The 18,070-nt window shown below is 32.4% G+C and overlaps 1 protein-coding gene across 3 annotated transcripts in view; it reads right to left on the minus strand.

Annotated features, from left to right (window-relative positions):
- Window positions 1–18,070, minus strand: part of PHIP (pleckstrin homology domain interacting protein) — a 139,001-nt gene that overhangs the window by 18,979 nt on the left and 101,952 nt on the right. For all 3 annotated transcript variants that reach the window (XM_023254155.2, XM_023254154.2, XM_023254153.2), the window contains exons 25-35: window positions 16,116–16,223; window positions 15,243–15,367; window positions 15,033–15,115; window positions 11,388–11,499; window positions 11,163–11,224; window positions 8,642–8,797; window positions 7,338–7,458; window positions 4,770–4,895; window positions 1,897–1,966; window positions 1,496–1,546; window positions 1,033–1,182 (exon numbers count right to left, since the gene is read on the minus strand). In XM_023254155.2, the coding sequence (XP_023109923.1) occupies window positions 1,033–1,182; window positions 1,496–1,546; window positions 1,897–1,966; window positions 4,770–4,895; window positions 7,338–7,458; window positions 8,642–8,797; window positions 11,163–11,224; window positions 11,388–11,499; window positions 15,033–15,115; window positions 15,243–15,367; window positions 16,116–16,223 (1,164 nt within the window). The remainder of the gene's footprint in view (window positions 1–1,032; window positions 1,183–1,495; window positions 1,547–1,896; window positions 1,967–4,769; window positions 4,896–7,337; window positions 7,459–8,641; window positions 8,798–11,162; window positions 11,225–11,387; window positions 11,500–15,032; window positions 15,116–15,242; window positions 15,368–16,115; window positions 16,224–18,070) is intronic.

Here is an 18,070-nt window from a genome sequence, read left to right on the forward strand (position 1 = left end):
ACTTGCAAGCATTAGATAAACTATAATGTTTTCTAAAATACATAGCTGTGCTTGTAAGAAACAAAAGGAAATCCACAGGTTCCAAAAGCAAAGAGAATTGAAAACCAGAGTACTGTAGCATTAGCTTACTTCTTCTATGACTTTTTTGGAATATAGGGTTCAAATTAGCCCAGTTTATTACATTGCTGGAATTAAAAGTTTATCGTGTACATTCAAGATTCCAGGTTTCTCGATCTTTAAATGACAAAAAAAAAAAAAAAAAAGGCATTTTATGATATTTATCTACTGATGAAATTTCTCTATTTTCATTCATCATTTTGAATTAGAACACACACATAAAAAACAATTAATGAAGTCAGATGATATCCCATTTGGGTCATGATCTCTTATAAAATATTTCATTTTTATTTTCATTTGAAACCATAAATGAATGTTACCTGAACTGTACAACCTTTAATAACTGAATAAAGGAATAAAAAAAAATCACTTTAAACTATATTTAGATTGCTAAGACTGCATGCAAAAATAAATATTCGGATCAGTTTTACTCAACCTCCCTACCTTGAATTCCATAAATATAATTATGCCACCTTGCATTTGTATATAGTGCTACAAGTGAAAAATTATTTTAATGTGTTCTCATTTCATCCATAACCCTGTAGGGAAGGTTAGGTATTATTACTCTTGTTTCCTGTAACTGCCATAATAAATTCTTGGAATTAGTCTGAGAAAGAAAATAGTAAAAAATAATATTCAGATAAACAAACTAAATGACTTGCTCAAAGTTGCACAGCTGGTAAGTGGGAGTGCTGGGGCCATAATCTAATACTTCAGAGTCTTAATTTGGGGTTCTTTCTGTTTTAAATACCACACTACTCAACTTAGATGCTCCATTTAGCCAAATAGATGAGAACACGTATTTAATAATGAAGAAATAAACTATAACCATAAGAAATAGCTTAAATAGCAAATTGTCATGTGTGAGATATATGGCAAGCTGACAGGTAAGGTAATATTTTCAAAAATACTTACTGGATATTCAAGGAGATCTACTGGCTGGCGGAAAGGCTCAGAATCTTCACATTGAAATATGAGATTTAATAATTCTTGACATTGTTTCTTCCATGCTTGAATATCGTAAGATTGAGCTCTGTTACGTAATCTCCTTCTAGGTTGATGGTCCTGAAATGAAAATTTTCAATGTATTAATAAAATAAAATGTATAAAAGCTTCAAATATATTAAAATAAAAAATTAATAAAGTAACATTTATACAGTACAATTTATATTTTTAATGCAATCTCAAATAATTAGGTCATATACAGTAACTCATATAGAAAATATTATTCACCTAGTTTTGAAAACAATGTATTTTGTAATAGAAACTGATTTAGAAGTAATACTTAATCTGTCTTTAAAAATACTAAGAGTTAAAAAACTGCCTTTAATACATTTTAATTCATATAAAGTATTTCTGCTAAAACAAAAAATCTTACCTTTCTTTTTCGGGTAGAAGTTCCTGGCACATCAGCATCTTTCTCTTCTTCCTTTGAAATAAGAGTTTATCAGATTCACTAAACATTCTAGACTTCATTATATGTTTTAGAGTTTAGAGAATCTACCATAGTAATTTATATACCAATTACCACTTTTACACTTTGGAAAACCCATAATGTATATGCTGGAATACTTTATGGGCTCATTAGAGAGTCCCCCACAATATTTTTAATAACTACAGCAAAAAAATGCCAAACTACTTTTTGGAAACTACAGCATTAACCAAAAATAATTTTCATTACAGCATTTACCTGAAAACTACGTGTACATTTCTGTTTATATATATATATATATATATATATAAAGACCAATATTAATATCATAATGAAATGTTAAATACCTCAGAATCGGACAAAACTTTCTTCTTCATTGAATTGTACAGTGGAATTAAGTTGTAACAAGTCTGATCCCTAAACAGCAAGGAAATGTTAGTACGTAAGATTAGAGTCCTGAGATTTTATTTTTTTTCCTTTAAATCTGTTAACAAAACCAGATTTTAAGATAAAGTTTGAAGCGGAAGGCTTTTTTCATTGGTTAACTCCAAAACCCAATACCCACATACCTGCCCGTGCCCCTTCACCCTATGTGGAGCTTCCATTCTGGCCTATTTCAATACACCAAACCCAATTTTTACCTCCCAGTATTTGCTCAGGTTGCTGCTGTGTGTGGGATGCCCTCTTTCATTCCTCAATACACAAAGGAAAGCTAAGATACTTCCTGTCCTCTAATTCCTTCTTCCTTTCATTCTTAAATATTTATAGTCATTCCCTAAAATTTTGTCCTTTAGTCATCTTTTCTTGACACTACAGCTTTTGCCCTGATAACCTTACTTGTGTAAATGAATTCCGAATTCTATAATTTGGTCTGACTCTTCTCTTGAGATTCCTATCATCATCTAGAATTCCACGTGTGTAAACCTAATTTTCACTCCCCATTCTTCCTCCTATTTTTAACAGCATTACCATTCTCACAGTAATGCGTGATTTTTCACTATTCCTTCCCTTGCCTCCTTATAAACCCAATCATTGGCCAAGTTCTGTGATTCTACCTTCAAAATCTCTTGGTCTCTGCTTCTTTCTCATTTCCATAAATTAAACTCTCATCACCTCTTAGTTGGTCAGCTGTAGCAATCAATCTGCTATTTACGCTTTCTGTCTCTTCCCTATCAATTAATATTAGAAATGCATTCAAGGCCCTACATGATCTGGCTCCAACTCATGCTTATAGCATTGTATCCTTATTACTTATGCTCGCGTACTCTCTAATTCACCTGGTATAAATTGCTTAATTCCGTTAATAACTCCTTACCCTTTCCTACCCCTTATGCCACACTCCTTGTCCCTAGAATGGCTTTCATCTAACTTTTGAATCTATCGATATCTACCTTGTCCGTAACATCCTAACCCATGTTTCCCGTACCTAAAACCCCATTTTCATAAGCTAGAAGTAATCCCCATCTAAACTTTCATACAGATTTTCTTGTTATTTTCCTTATAGTTACTTAAAATTTATCTACGAAATTGTATTAAGATGATAAATACACATTTCTATCTCATTTATCTCTTACATCACCTCATTATATATACCCTATTGCTTGAAATTTGGCCAATAACTCAGTTATGAGTTATCTCAAACTTTGAGAAATAACTCAAAGTATAATAAAAATTTCAAAATATACCTAATATTTAAAAGTTACTGTTAGCTAAAAATGTATAAACAATTTATATACTTCTAAAAAAATGCAGGGGTTTATTTTTAGATACATAAAATATAGATGCTTTAAACATTAATCTATTCTTACAAGGCATTTCAAAGTAACAGTTTGAAAAATATTTTATAGACTATTCCAAATATAAAAATAATTGTTTCATGTAAATTATTTCACTAAAGTGTGAAATTCCTGTATCACACAATTCTATTGATTCCTCTTTGGAAAAAAGAAATGTACACACACACACATATAGCAAAATTACTATAAACTTCACTGGCAAAATATTATAAGCCCTTATAACTAAGTTATGTAAACAATCTTCCAGGGATAATTAATCCTTAATTAGTCTTAGTTTCCCCATTAAAACTGGGGAAAAAAAAAAAAAAAGGCATAGTAAAAATAGCCCCCAAACCATTTGAAAGGCAACAGATTTCTTTACAGAGTGAGGTAGAGAGTAGGGCATAACATTTATCTTGCTAATTTTCTTTGGTGTTTTCTTATATTGAAATTACCTACGTTCTTTACCAAAAAACTTCCAAAAAACAAAAAACAAAAAAAAACCCCTAACTAATACCACAAAAAGGGGCCCTATGATTATGCTGAGTAATGAGAATGAAATTGGAGATGTTTTAAAAAAAGCCTCAATAATATCTTCATGTAAAAATGAAAGCTGTCAGCAGCTGAGTATTTAAACTTAACTTATAAAATATATTTTTTTCTTAGCCAGAAAAAATTATCCAATTTAAATAACCTCAGTATGAACTCAAGAGTGGTATGTTAGACAAAACATACCACTGAGTCATTCCTCTGGCTTCAGTTTAGAAAGCTCAATTCATTCTGTGGCTATATAAAATTCATTAAGATAAAAAAATAAAAGAGCTACTCCCTTAAAGAGCTGCAGTTATCATTCTTGGTAGGAGATTAATGAATGAGGAAGTAAACCTGACTTTTAAGAAGAATCTTGAAAGCTAAATTTAGTTTCTTGCTGGACTACATAAATACTTATTTATTTACAAACTTGTCAAGGGCAATATAATGTTAAGATGAAAAATTCTTAGATGGCAGACACTCCGTTCCTGTGCAAATTAAACATGTAAACCTCTACAACTGTTTTCTTAACTGTTAATTCCAGATAGTGATATCTGCCACCTGTATTATTATTATTTGGTTTAGAACTATTTTAGGTAAAACATTATTATGTTCTATAAGTGCTTAACCCCTTACTATTATTATCTAACAGCTAGATTTAGAGAAAGATTCATATTTTTTAATATTAACTATAGAATATAACTGTAACAGAACTTTTATGATTTCATAATATCAGCCAATGAACTAAGTGTTTAGACAGACATTGTATGCTTCCTATCTTGAGTGGAGCTAGTTTATAGCACAGCATGCAACATCATACATATAAAAAATAATTGCATTTTATATTTTGACATTTTTAAAGCTTAAAATATTGACATTAATTAATTATAATTAAGTGTGGAAAAACTACTCACTTTATAAAATGTAGAAGAAGATCAGTCACAAACTTAGCAGATTTCACAATAGGGCTTCCAGGCTCATTAAATGTTCGTGTATTATGCTCTATATATCGAACTTCCCACATTAGGGAAGAAACTCGCCTTAGACAAACAAAATACAGAAGTCTTAGCCTCATTTTATTTAGAAATATTTCCACACAATTTAAAACCAAGACATTCCAACTTTTCAACGGCAGTCTCAATTCAATTACAAAACTCACCACTTAAAAAATTATTCTGAAAAAATATATATCTCATTTGGGCAGGGGAAAAAAAGGAGTAGCAACAGTAACTGTGTATTTGCATAGAAAATGTCACCCTAGATTAGACACACTAGACTATTAATAGTGGTTTCTTTTCTTTCTGAAAGTAAAGAAAAATCCAAAAATGACATCTAGAGTATCATCCAATATGTGGTCCCACTTAAAATAGCAAAGAAGAAAATGCTCAGAAAATATTACTGATACTGATGTGTGAACAGAAACACAATTATATGTAATTTTACAAATATTATATACAATTGTGGGTACAGAAGCATACAGAAAGCTGTGTGCTTTTCATACAGCATTGCAAGACTTATTCTAGTAACAGAATCACAGGCATCTTCAGGATACTCTATAGAAAACTGTGTAAAATAAGGTATTAGATTAATGCCCAGCAGGGCAAACTGACAGTAGTAGTTTAATGAGACTGAACCAGAGGTATCAGAGAGGAAAACCATAAACTGCAAGAAATCTGTAGCCAATGAGTAAAGGAAAAACAAAACTTGAAGCAGTGAAAACGCACATGAAGGCATCATTTTATTAAATAACATAACTCAGGTCTTTATTACCAGATTCAAAAACAGGCAGTTTGTTTCTAATTTATGTAAGGATTGTGTTCCAAGATTTTTTCTTAAAGTGACTACTAAGCTAAGCAATTGCCAATAAAGCCTATTTAAGCTATAATGTACCCTAAAAAACATTACACGTTAGCAATTACCATATTAAGTAGTATTTTTATGAGAAAGTACATTTACAACAATAGTGGGAGATGTCAGGAGCTTATCTTTTTAGCTGTAATCCAACAATTAGTGTATAGGAACAACTCTTTCTCCCGTTTTCCTCCCCTATCTTGTTCCATCTCTGAAGCACTAAGTACAATTCTTAAGGCTTAGCAATTTTAGGGGTCTAGGGACAAGGAAGGATATAGTTAAAAATAACTACTCCCTTTTCTCTTAAACTTCTAACATGTGATGTTAAAAAAGATTTAAAGAAGTGTACTTTGAAGGTAAGATGGCTGGGAGGCGCACATCATTATGATTTCCTCCTCATCTCTATGCTTTTGACAAATATCAATATACCAACAGCAAAAGCACCTAACAAGATCAGAAAAATCTTTAGAACCTGAAGTCTTAACATCTTAGTTGGCAATGTTTAAAGGCATTTTTCCTTTTTACAACTAGGGGTTACTATTAGCACCCAAAGGGTAAAGGTATGGACAGCCCCTCACAATAAAAAATTTTCTAGCTCCCAAATGTCAATAATGCTTTTGTTGAAAAACCTTGCTTAGTAAGTTAAGGAATAATAAATGGTGTTTTCAGTGCAGGCACAGAAAGTACCAAATCAGAATTATAATTTAAGGAATAAAAAGAACCGAAGGCACATTTTATATCAAAATATATGAAATATGAATAAAAATTCCCCTAAGTTAAAATGAATAGTAATGTAAAGAACTGCAGTAAAATGAAAGTGCTCACAAACTTTTTTTTTTTTTTTTTAAGCAGGCTTCACTCCTAGAGCAGAGCCTAATGTGGGAACTTTTGCTAAGATCAAAAGTCAGATGCTTAACCACCTGAGCCAGCCAGGGACCCTTCCAAAGAAATTTTTTAATGCACTGATTTAAATTAAAATGTTGTCTTTTAAGCAAAAGTCATGAAAACTGGAAATATATTTCATTATGTGAAAACTATAGACTTAAATTCACTTTTCTAAAAACGTATTCTAGGCAATAAGCCTACGATGCATGTCTCAGATTAGAACTCAATGTTTACTCAAACCGCTAACTAGAAGATGCAAATTAATTTAAATTAGACGTCTTTTTTTTAAACTCTATATTTCAAGCTAAAGTACAGCTATGAAAAATACCCTAATTTTCCTAACGTTGTTCTTAAGTATTTATAAGCAAAATAAGAAAAAAAAAAACCCACAACTTTTTAACATTGTTCTATGAAAAAATCCATGAACAAATATTTCAATGTGATGTCTGTGGGAAATGAAATACTCTGGCTGGAACTGTAAAATACAGCATGAAGACAGTGAGGTCCCACTCATTAGCAACTAGAAAAAACCATATATATGAACCATATTCCAAGTCTATAGATCAGGAGCATCAGCATCCCAGGGAACTTAGAAATGCAGAACCTCACGTCCTACTAAGACTACTGAACCAGACTCTGCATTTTAACAAAATCCCTAGGTGATATGTATGGACATTAAAGTTTGAGAAACACCCAAGGATCATTTAGTATTCTTTTGGTAGTAGCTACAGCAAATGGGTTCTAACCTGTAAAACCTGTTTTCCAGTCTTTGTTTAATTGTACTTAAATCCGTTGGATACGCCACTACAGTGCAATACATGGGATAGGCTTGCAGATCTACAGGGGCCACAAACGCTGAAGCAATATCTAGAATAAAAAAATTAGTTTGTATGTTTAATTTTCATGGTTTAACAAGACTTCACAATTCTGCTTAAGACAAGTTCTGATTCATATAACCCTTAGACTGCCACTGTCTTTTCATAGAAAATACATACAGTTTAGCTAGCATAGTAGAGTCTCACTTCTTATTACATCTATATTTATACTGCAAAATTCTAGGGATATTTGTTATTCAGATTTCTTAGAAGAAAAGCCATGACAGATAATATATAAATCTGACCTATTAAGTATATATATATTTCTATACTTAAAACCTGGCCAGTCCTGAATCTGTAGGTTTTTCACAATCATTCAGTAACACTATAATAACACATTCCATTCAAATGTAACCTTTCTCAAAAACTTACCTTACTTTAACAACATAATTCTGTGAAATATCAGGCAAGTACAGAGGAAGAACAGATCCAGAAGTCTCTGACTCAACGACATTGACCAAATGGCACACAGTAAACTGGTAAAATCTAAAACCTGATAAAGATCACTCTCCATTTTTTGCCTATCCACATTTAGTGTAAGACAACTTCTTATGCTAAACTACTACTAAAATTATTTAGGATTATATTTATAGACTCTTTAAATGAAGTGTTGCCATATTTAAAAAGACTTCAAATGAAAATATCATCCAATATGTGTCTCCAGAGTATTTTCCTCTTCTTATTCATCATTTTTCCCTCTTTTAAGCTTGATTCCCTATCGACAGAAGGGGTTGCTACCAACCACCACACCAGTTAGAGTTGTTTTGGAAGCCCTTAATTCAGATAACCAAACATTTTGTGGCCACTGTTTTTCTTTTTTTCATGAGACAAAGCATTTCATTCTCTCCTATTACCTTGCAAGTATTCCCTTGTGTATATATTCATAAAGTCAAGGGGAAAACTGGTACAGCTATTCATATAATTATAATTCAGCATTCACCCCCACTCTCCCAATTCACATCATGTCAGCTTAAATATGTTGAGGGATTTCAAGTTGGGTTCTGGAGGATCCAGATTTTTCAGAGGTATCCCTGGCATTTCTGGGGGCCCTCACTCTATTTGAAAACCACTGACATGACACCGTGAAGAAAAATTTTATTCAAATACTAACAGTTTTCCTTTCCTTTGCTTTTTGCCAGCTTGTCCTGCATTGCTGTGTTACTATTATTATTTACCTAGTGTCATCAACTGGTTTATTCCTGCAACAATTCTTTCACATTCTTCATCCCTGGGATTGGAACCCCATTCTCCATCAAGAGGTTTATAGATCAATGATCTGCATTCAACATCAGTTAAAGGAACACTGGTACCTAGTTCTTCAGGAAATACAGCTGAAATACACAGAAAGAAAAGCAGATTTAGTTAAAATATGTCTTTCTTGCTAATATTTAGGTTATTTGTTAATATTTAGGTTATCTTTGCAAAGAGTTGATATTGTCAAAAAAAACCTAAAGTATAATCTTGTAAAGATCTGGTAAGTATATTCCTTTTTTTCATTAAAGAGAAATATGTTTCAAGGGTCAATAACACTAATTTTTAAAACATTAATTTTATAAATAATTCTCTAGATGGGTATATAATTACTTTCCCAAAACTATACCAGACAACTTGCTCTACTATCAGTTTCAGATAAAGGATAAATATTTCTGTAAAATGATAGAAATTAAAGATTTTCTGAATTTTATAATATAATCTTCATATTTATTTTGATAAAACATACACAAGGTGAAACTGAACTAAAGTGGTGTTTTTCATGAATACTGTAATCGAAGTCTCAACTTTTTAAAATGTGGAAACAGAATTATTAATACTAACAGATGATTCTTATGCTTCTTGCTTTTAAATGATGAAGGCATGCCTTCTGCATACCTGAATCTTTAACAGTATCGTTAGGAGGTGATGGTGACATAAAATTTACAAATCTGCCAAGTACCTTTTCCTTTGAGCTAGACTTCATCAGAGAACACTGGAAAATATGCTATTATTTGTATACAAAATTCTTCCTCTACAAAATGTAATTAAACTCCATAGGTGCATGTGTGTATATATATCAGGACAGAACAAAACCAACAAAAATCACCCCCTTCACCCACAGCTAAATTTAGGTAGGAAATACCGTATTAATTAATGCCACTAATTCATTTCAAGAAATACCCCAAGCATTACAACACTGACTAGCATCACTTCTCTCATATATAGTCCAATGTGACTTCAAACTCAAGCTTACAAGATAAATAAAATCAGAAGATAAGCCATGTAACAATGTTACAAGTTGTATATTTTATAGTTTCAAACAGCTCTAATTTAGTAGTGAGATAAAAAATATGTTATTGGTATTAAATTTTCAAAGTGATAATTTTGAGAAAGAACTAGTTTTAGATAATGTATGAGCATGATTTTCTCATCTCTAAGGTTTACCAGCTGGGTTAAATTTCCAAGTTATCTTTTCTCTGACTTTTGAGAATACAATAACTAGTGAACAACTGCATTATAAATGATTATTTCTATTATGTCACAAGAGCTCCTCCCTTTTGTTTTTTAAAGTCTTTATTCTTACCTGAAAAGAAAAGTGACACATTGGGAAATATCCCCAACCTTTATAAATAATCATTCTTAATATTCTGGAATATACAGCTTTTTAAGTCCTTTTATGCATATACACTTATGTGTGCGATATCTTTTTAAAAATAGAAACAAAAATGGGCACTGAGGTGGAAGGAAAATGCAATCTACAGGCTTCACCCACACCGGCTTTTTCTCAGTTCCAGGAAGAGATCTGCTTACTGCCCAAATCTGACTCCCTAATCCTAAGGCAATATATATCAGAACATATGCAAGAAGACAGTTGTTATTAGTAGCAAACTACCTACTCTTGGAGGCCCTTACATGTGTCAGGCTCTATATTAAGCTCTTTATGCACATGATGGCATTTAATTCTCACAACAGCTCTGTATTGTATTAGTTTACCTACTTTCAAAGGCTGAAGTCCTAAAAATCTGAAGTTTTAAGTCTTTTAAAGAGCTTGCCAAGGGGTGCCTGGGTGGTTCAGTCAGTTGAGTGTCTGACTTCCGCTCAGGTCATGATCTCACGGTCCATGGGTTCGAGCCGTGTCAGGCTCTGGGCTGACAGTGCAGAGCCTGGAGCCTGCTTCAGATTCTGTGTCTCCCTCTCTTTCTGCCCGTCCCCTGCTCACGCTCTGTCTCTCTCTCAAAAATAAATAAATATTAAAAAAAAAAAAAAAAAAAAAAAGGAACTTGTCAAGATGACACCAGATAGAAGATGGCAGAGACAGGGTATGAGTATTTGTCTCACTCAAAAGGCTGAATCTTAATATTATGTTATAGTCTTAAGTGTTCCGCTGGAGTTATAAAAAAAAAAATCTTTGCTCCCAAATGCTCACCTTCTAGGAGGGAACAATAATTAGCAAAACATTTTCATATTTTGCTATAATTAACTAATTTCAATCTTCACTGTAAGATTATAAATTCCAAGTGGACAAAGATTATGTCTATCATGTTCAATGCTATGCCATCTCTACCTTCAATCCAAGGTCACAGCAGGTGTGCAATAAATAACTGCGGAATATTTTGTTTGCTCTTCATAACAACCCTATGCAATAGCAAGTCAGCAAATCAGATTCCTTATTTAAGAAACTAATTTTGTAACACAGACACAAAAAGCCTAACATACACTTACCATTATTAGGAATAAGCTCCATATCCCAAGGACTCATCTTTTCTGTATCTCCATTGTCCCAGCTTAAAGGAAGGAAAATCCTTACATTAAAAAATCTAAATATTGTAAGTTTTACAAAATCACATTAAGTGTTTAAAAGAAGTGTCTTTGTCACTTTATTAACAGATGGGGGAAAATATTAAAAGTAACTCAAGCTGAACTAAAATACAACAAACACTCCCTTACCAAACGTTATAGCACTGAAACAAACTATCAGGGTACTCAGGCTGAAGAGGTTCCTGGCTTTCAATTGTTCCAAACCACCAGGCATCATCTATGACTGATCTGAAACGGTCACCTGGGTAAGAATAAAAGCCATCTCATTACTCTGAAATGTACTGATGCTGTACTTACTCCTTTTTACCCAAATCTAAACTGCCTGTATAATTTCAGAAAACATATAAAAAGTGACCTACACATTCCAAAATAAACAAATAATAAATAAAATTAGTAATACTGAAGAAAAAACTTACTTAATAAACACATCAATATGACTTACCAGTTTCCAGTACCATTTCTTATATTTATTAGGGCCAGGAGAAATTCACTCTTAAGCATTTTTACCATTCTAGAATTTTAAGCTCATCATTAGGACTATGCCCAAACTTTTCATTCAAATAAAAGCACAGTTTAGATAATTTCTACCCAACAAGTATTTAGAGTCTATCTTTATTTTCTTGTTTCCTATAGGCAAGTTCCTCCAACAATCAAGACTCCAGCCTAGAAACAAAAATAAAACATCCAATCTGTTTGGTCCCTTTCATGTCAATCACCCTGAAGCTGTAACACTCCTATATATACTCACTTTCCCTTTCCTATAAAAACAAGAAACAAAAAGAAAAACAACTAATCTTTGTAAACTAGACATCATTCCTTTTGTCTCTTTCCTTACCCAACTGTACTCAGCTACTGTCATGTTACTAAAACTACTTTCCCAATAGACCTAATAAGCTATCTTCTCAACTTCCTTCTGTGTCATATGAAAACTGTAAATCAAGTCTTCCTTTCTGCCCCTCTTTCCTCTTCCTTGGCTTTCACAGTACAGAGTGATTTTCTCCTGGTGAGCATAGGTTAGGGTCTGAAGGACTTGAGTTCAAATAACTTATCTGTGTGACTTTGAACAAATTAGGTATTTTAGAACTCATCTAAGTTTCATTCTCAAACCCAAAAGAGCAAGCATTTGTTTATATTCTCATTTTTTACAAAAAAAAGATTTAGAAGTTTAGAGAGACATACTGCATAAAATGAACTAAAAACTAAAAAAAAAAAAAAAAAAACTAAAAAAAAATTAAAAGAAATTTAATGACAAACAGGGAAACTGGAGCCAGGAGTAAGTTAATAGAACACAAGTGCATGTTGCTGAATTATATCTAACTTTGAATGGGTATGCATTGGGACCCAAATGCAGATTCAACCATTCTAACAGCCAATGTTAAGCAGTAAACAGGATCTAGTACCAGATCAGACCTCTACTTGCTCTTCAGATGCATATATATTAGTGACACTGAGCTTAGTGAGAAGCTACCATATAATTAATAAACAGCATTCTTGATGTCACCACAACCTTACAGTAAACATGAGTTTCAAAAAGCTATTTTTTATGATCTTACATACACTGATGACATTATGCTAAAGAAGAGGAACTGGATAATGTATGTCTAACCTCAACAAACAATACTACAGAATAACAATGAAATTAAGCAAGGAATAGAGTACACCATTCAGAGTAAACTTTAAACATTTCTGAAGACATAGGTTATCAGCTTATTTCCGGAATATTCCTAAATTCTGACTGTTAATATTTGTTCTGCATTTTATTGGCAGATGCATGTCTTTAAAAAAATAAAATTTAGGGGTGGCTGGGTGGCCTAGTCAGCTGAGTGTCTGACTCTTGATTTCAGTTCAGGTCATGATCCCAGGGTCATGGGATCAAGCCCTGTGTTGGGCTCCATGCTGAGCATGCAGCCTGCTTAAGATTCTTCTCTCTCACCCTCTGCCCCTCTCCCCTACTCATGCTCTCTAAAACAAAAAAATATATATAAAATAAAATTTATCAGTAACACATTCAAATAGTTTAAACAACCAAGTGTACCAAAGGCTTATAACCAAAACCAAGAAAAACCTCTAATTCTTGCAAAGATTTCTTCTTGAATTTATTTAGACTTCTAAATGAGTATACAGCTATGGCTTCACCCATTAATTTTAGACATTAAGTACTGACCTCTCCATATAATTGTATAAACAATTTGTGTGTATTTTATTTAATCTATTTTGTTTCTATCAGCACTATGTTTGATACAAAGCCAAACATACAATTCCCTTCTTCTATAGTTTTGTATAATAACTGCTTCACTGTCTGTGGTTGGTTTTCTCTGTATTTATAAAGTCTTCCCACATTCTCTAAAGGCTTAAATTATAAAACATTCCTCAATTTAATTTCCAACAAAGTCAAACACATTAGATAATTCATCCGTTCCATTTTCTTTTTTTCCTAAAGACTGCTCTTAGAGGACAACATCTTCTGAACTATCATTTTATAGATCTTGCTAGACAGATGCTATCCTGAGACTTCTATGGACTATTACTGGGAATTCATTTTGGCTCTTTCTTGTTCTGGATTTTCTGTTTCCTGGTGGAGGGGAGGGGATTCCAGGTCTTTCTCTTCCTTGGTTCATTTCCTTATATGATGGAACATACCCTTCAAAGTTTCCAGAAAAATGGTGTAATAGAATTTACATGGAATGTAAATTTTTTGATAACTCCCATGTCCCTAATTTTGATAAACTGTATTTCTCTAATTTTTCTTTTTGGAGCACACATATGTAAATTTCTAAGTTTACCATGACCAAACAAGACAAATCACCATGCCAATGCCTTCCAATGGCACTGGAAGAGAGGTGGACTGGCATATCAACTGATGTGGTTTTTCAAACCAAATATGCCATATATGTTCCACTCCAAAGAGTGCCCCTATTTGAAAATTAAAAAACAAAAACAAAAACAAAAAACCCAACTCTAATGAACTGCACATCCATGTGTACATAAATGAATACATCTTAAATGTCTGGAATCTTTTAAGAATTTTAAAGTTTCTTTGAGTCTTGATTACAATATTAAGTTTAAAGATTATAACAGATTAAACAAATGAAAATGTCAGTTTAGCTTTGGCCCCAGTCCAAATTATTAAACATTTTGAACTGGAAGACATCTTCTGCTTCAACTTTGAATTATTATATTTTTAAAAGAAAATTTAAGTCAACACATAAAACAGCTGAAGAAATAGCTATAAACAATCTAATGAGTTACCAAATCTGAGAGAGAAAATGTTTAGAATTCCAGCATGAACTATATTAAAAGGAGAATTGAGCCCTGAACAATACAGGTTTAGACTGTGTGGGTCCACTCATACATGGATTTTTTCCCCTGATATATACGGTACTGTATATGCATTTTTTCTTCCTTACTATTTCTTAATAATATTTTTTCTCTAGCTTACTCTATTTTAAGAATACAGTATATAATACATATATAAAATATGTATTAATTGTCATCAGTAAGGCTTCTGGTCAACAGTAAGCTATTGGTAGTTAACTCTTTGGGGAATTAAAAGTTATACACAGATTTTTGATTATGCAGGGGGTCAGTACTCTTAATCCTTGCATTGAAGGGTCCACTGTTAAATACCTGACACCATCTTACTTTGCTATCAACGTTCCCACAAATGGCAAGAAGATTTCTCTGATTATCTTTTTCTAAATTATTAAAAATAGTAAATAATTTATTAGATTAAAAAAATTACGAACATGTATGGCTTCTAAATAAATTACCCACCTATGTTCCACCGCCTATATTTTGCGTCATCAAACTGTTGTCTCAAGACTAGGAAGTCTATAACATCAGGCATATCATGGTATCTAATTACAAATAGAAACAAATTGATTAGGTCACATACCTAAAAATATCTAAAAGTTCAAATTTATATGAATCTTGAAAAACAATCTATAATACTAAGAAACCACTGCCTCTTTCAATAGTCCTTACTTCATGGTAAATGATCCACCAGTCAGTTTACCAGTGTCAGGATCAAGAAAAGCAAGTTTAAGGCAGCAAAGGGTAGGTAATCCTACTTCATACTTTATGCCAACTATTTTCATTAGTTCTTGTTCCTGAAAAAAGATATAAAAAATAAGAAACCATCTTCGCAAAATAAATCACAAAATAAACTGATAAAAATAATTAAAACATTTCTTCATTTCTGTCTTGATCTAGGTTGATTATCCTGTGCATGTAAAAATTTGTTGACCTGTGTACTGAAGATCTGTGCATGTTATAGTACACAAATTATATCTCAACAGAAAATTTAAAAAGAGAGGGGCGCTTGGGTGGCTCAGTCAGTTGAGCATCTGACTTTGGCTCCGGTCATGATGTCACGGTTTGTGGGTTTGAACCCTACATTAGGCTCACTGTTGTCAGTGCAGGGCCTGCTTCAGATCATCTGTGCCTCCCCTGCCCCTCCCCAACTCAAGCTCTCTCTCAAAAATAAACATTAAAAAATAAATAAATAAAACATTTATAAAGGGGAAAACTTTATTGAAATAAAAGTTTTCCAATATAGTTCCAAAGACCTCTACATAATTTTGAACTCTGTCTGATAAATCTAGAAATACTCACACAAAGTTTACGTTAGACATTAGTACTAATTTTCTCTATAATTACATTGTGTACCCAATTTATAAACTATAGGAATATATAAATTCAATCTTGTGTCTCTCTGAAAATTAAATACCTTCTACTCTCTAGGACTGCTTCAACTAAAAAAGGTATCTTCATGGAACAGTTTCTTACAGTGAAAAGAGTACCATTCAATACAATTTTCTACATAATCTAGAACTTTTTAAATAATAAACACCATACCCGTAGTTCCATTTTATGCCACGGCTGTTTTTTCGGATTGATACTATAAATCTTATTTTTCCGGGCCATTTCAACATATGCTTCATGTCCTTGCCGGAAATAATAAACCTAAAAAGTAAATAAAGTCACAGTTTTAAAACTTGAATGTTTCCTTTAACCCAAGATGCAAGGTATCAGCTAAAACTGCAGGAGAGAATTTAATGTTCTTTGAACAGAAAGAAATTCTAGTATTTTGTTATTTTTCCCCTTCTTTTCCTAAAGTTGTCCTAATGTCACTTAATCATAAACAAAGTGTTCTAAATAACATTACTTTGGTTACACATTAAGAGGATAAAATGAGCAGTTTGTTTGTTTCACTGTTTTATTTTTGGATTCAAAGTAAGTTGACCTATGTTGTATAACAAAGTAAATTGTAAGTAGGAGTCACCATCAGTTTATTATTCACTTATTTTGGTAGCAAGTGGTATGTACATATGCAGAAAACTTTAACATGAAAAATGTATTTATATAAATATATTTTATTGTTAAAAAGAGAACAAGGCATATATTTGTTCCAATTTTATGAAGGTCAAATTTGACACTTGACTACCATCTTGTAAACTGGTACTTGACATAGTAGTCTGACACCACCTATTCTTCCCACTACAAAAAAAAATAATAGAGCTTGTTAAGAAATGCTTAAAATTTTAAAGATGTTACTGAGTTCTTAGTAACGTTTTGGGATATCCATTATTCTACATACTTTTGCTCCAGTTGTTTGAAATTTCATATGAAGGAATAGTGCTTGCTGAATAATGAGAACTTACCTGTTTAAGCATCAATGATCAAAAAGACAAGTTTAACATATTAAAAGAAAATTATTTAACAAGGATTTACACACTTTCTAGTAATAGTGAATATAATTTACTGGAAATAATAAATATAATTTAACCAAGCATCTTCTTGATGCTCAAGGATCTGTTAGGACCTATCACCATTACGGGAATATTCTGTGCACTTCATGTCTTCTTTAGTAGGGTCTCTAAATGAGTTTTTTTGGACTGCTCTTTAGAGTTACTCTTGCATTATATGTTTTCTTTTTTTTAATGTTTATTTATTTTTGAGAGATAGAGACAGAGCCTGAGTGGGGGAGGGGCAGAGAGAGAGAGAGAGACAGACAGACAGACAGACAGACAGAATCCGAAGCAGGCTCCAGGCTTCAAGCTGTCAGCACAGAGCCCAGTGCGGGGGGGGGGCCCTCCAACTCATAAATCACGAGATCATGACGTGGGCCGAAGTCAGACGCTTAACCGACTAAGCCACCCAGGCGCCCCTTGTTTTTTCTTTTTTTCTTTTTTACTGTCCACTGTCACTTGCCACTTTCTACTGCTCATTAGTATGGTCTGCTAAAGAAGCTCATATTGTACTTCCTAATTTATTACTGCTAATCTATTGGATACCAGATGTCTCTGCTTCTGAACATCTATGCATAAAATAAGAACACATGAACGCTGGAGTGGGAAATTTTGATCTAAGATCTTATATTTTCATTTCAAATTCATAAGTGCATAGTCCAAAATGATGGCCAATCACATTTTTTAAAAAATGAAATATTCCTTATTCTAAGACAATAAATATTTTAAAAGATCTAATAAATAAATTATAAACATTGTATTTAAATGAAAACTTATGAAATTAAATAGAAATAAAATGCTGAATTGCCTTTTTCCTTTAACATGCTATATATTTAAGCCTTAAGCTAAGAAAAAAAAATATTTTTAGAAAGGAAAAGAAAACTGGCAATAGAATCCTCTTGTTAAAAACAATACGAGTTTTTAAAATGTTAATAAAATTCCCATTTTCTTACAATATTTAGTTTTTGCTATTGCAATATTTAAAGTGGCAAGTGGCCTCAAAAAAGATTGGAGCTTTCCTCCTAATTAGTTTTTCCATACAAATCTTACAAGCATCCAAAA

The sequence above is a fragment of the Felis catus genome, chromosome B2 (assembly GCF_018350175.1).
Source record: "Felis catus isolate Fca126 chromosome B2, F.catus_Fca126_mat1.0, whole genome shotgun sequence".
Classification (NCBI taxonomy): domain Eukaryota; kingdom Metazoa; phylum Chordata; class Mammalia; order Carnivora; family Felidae; genus Felis; species Felis catus.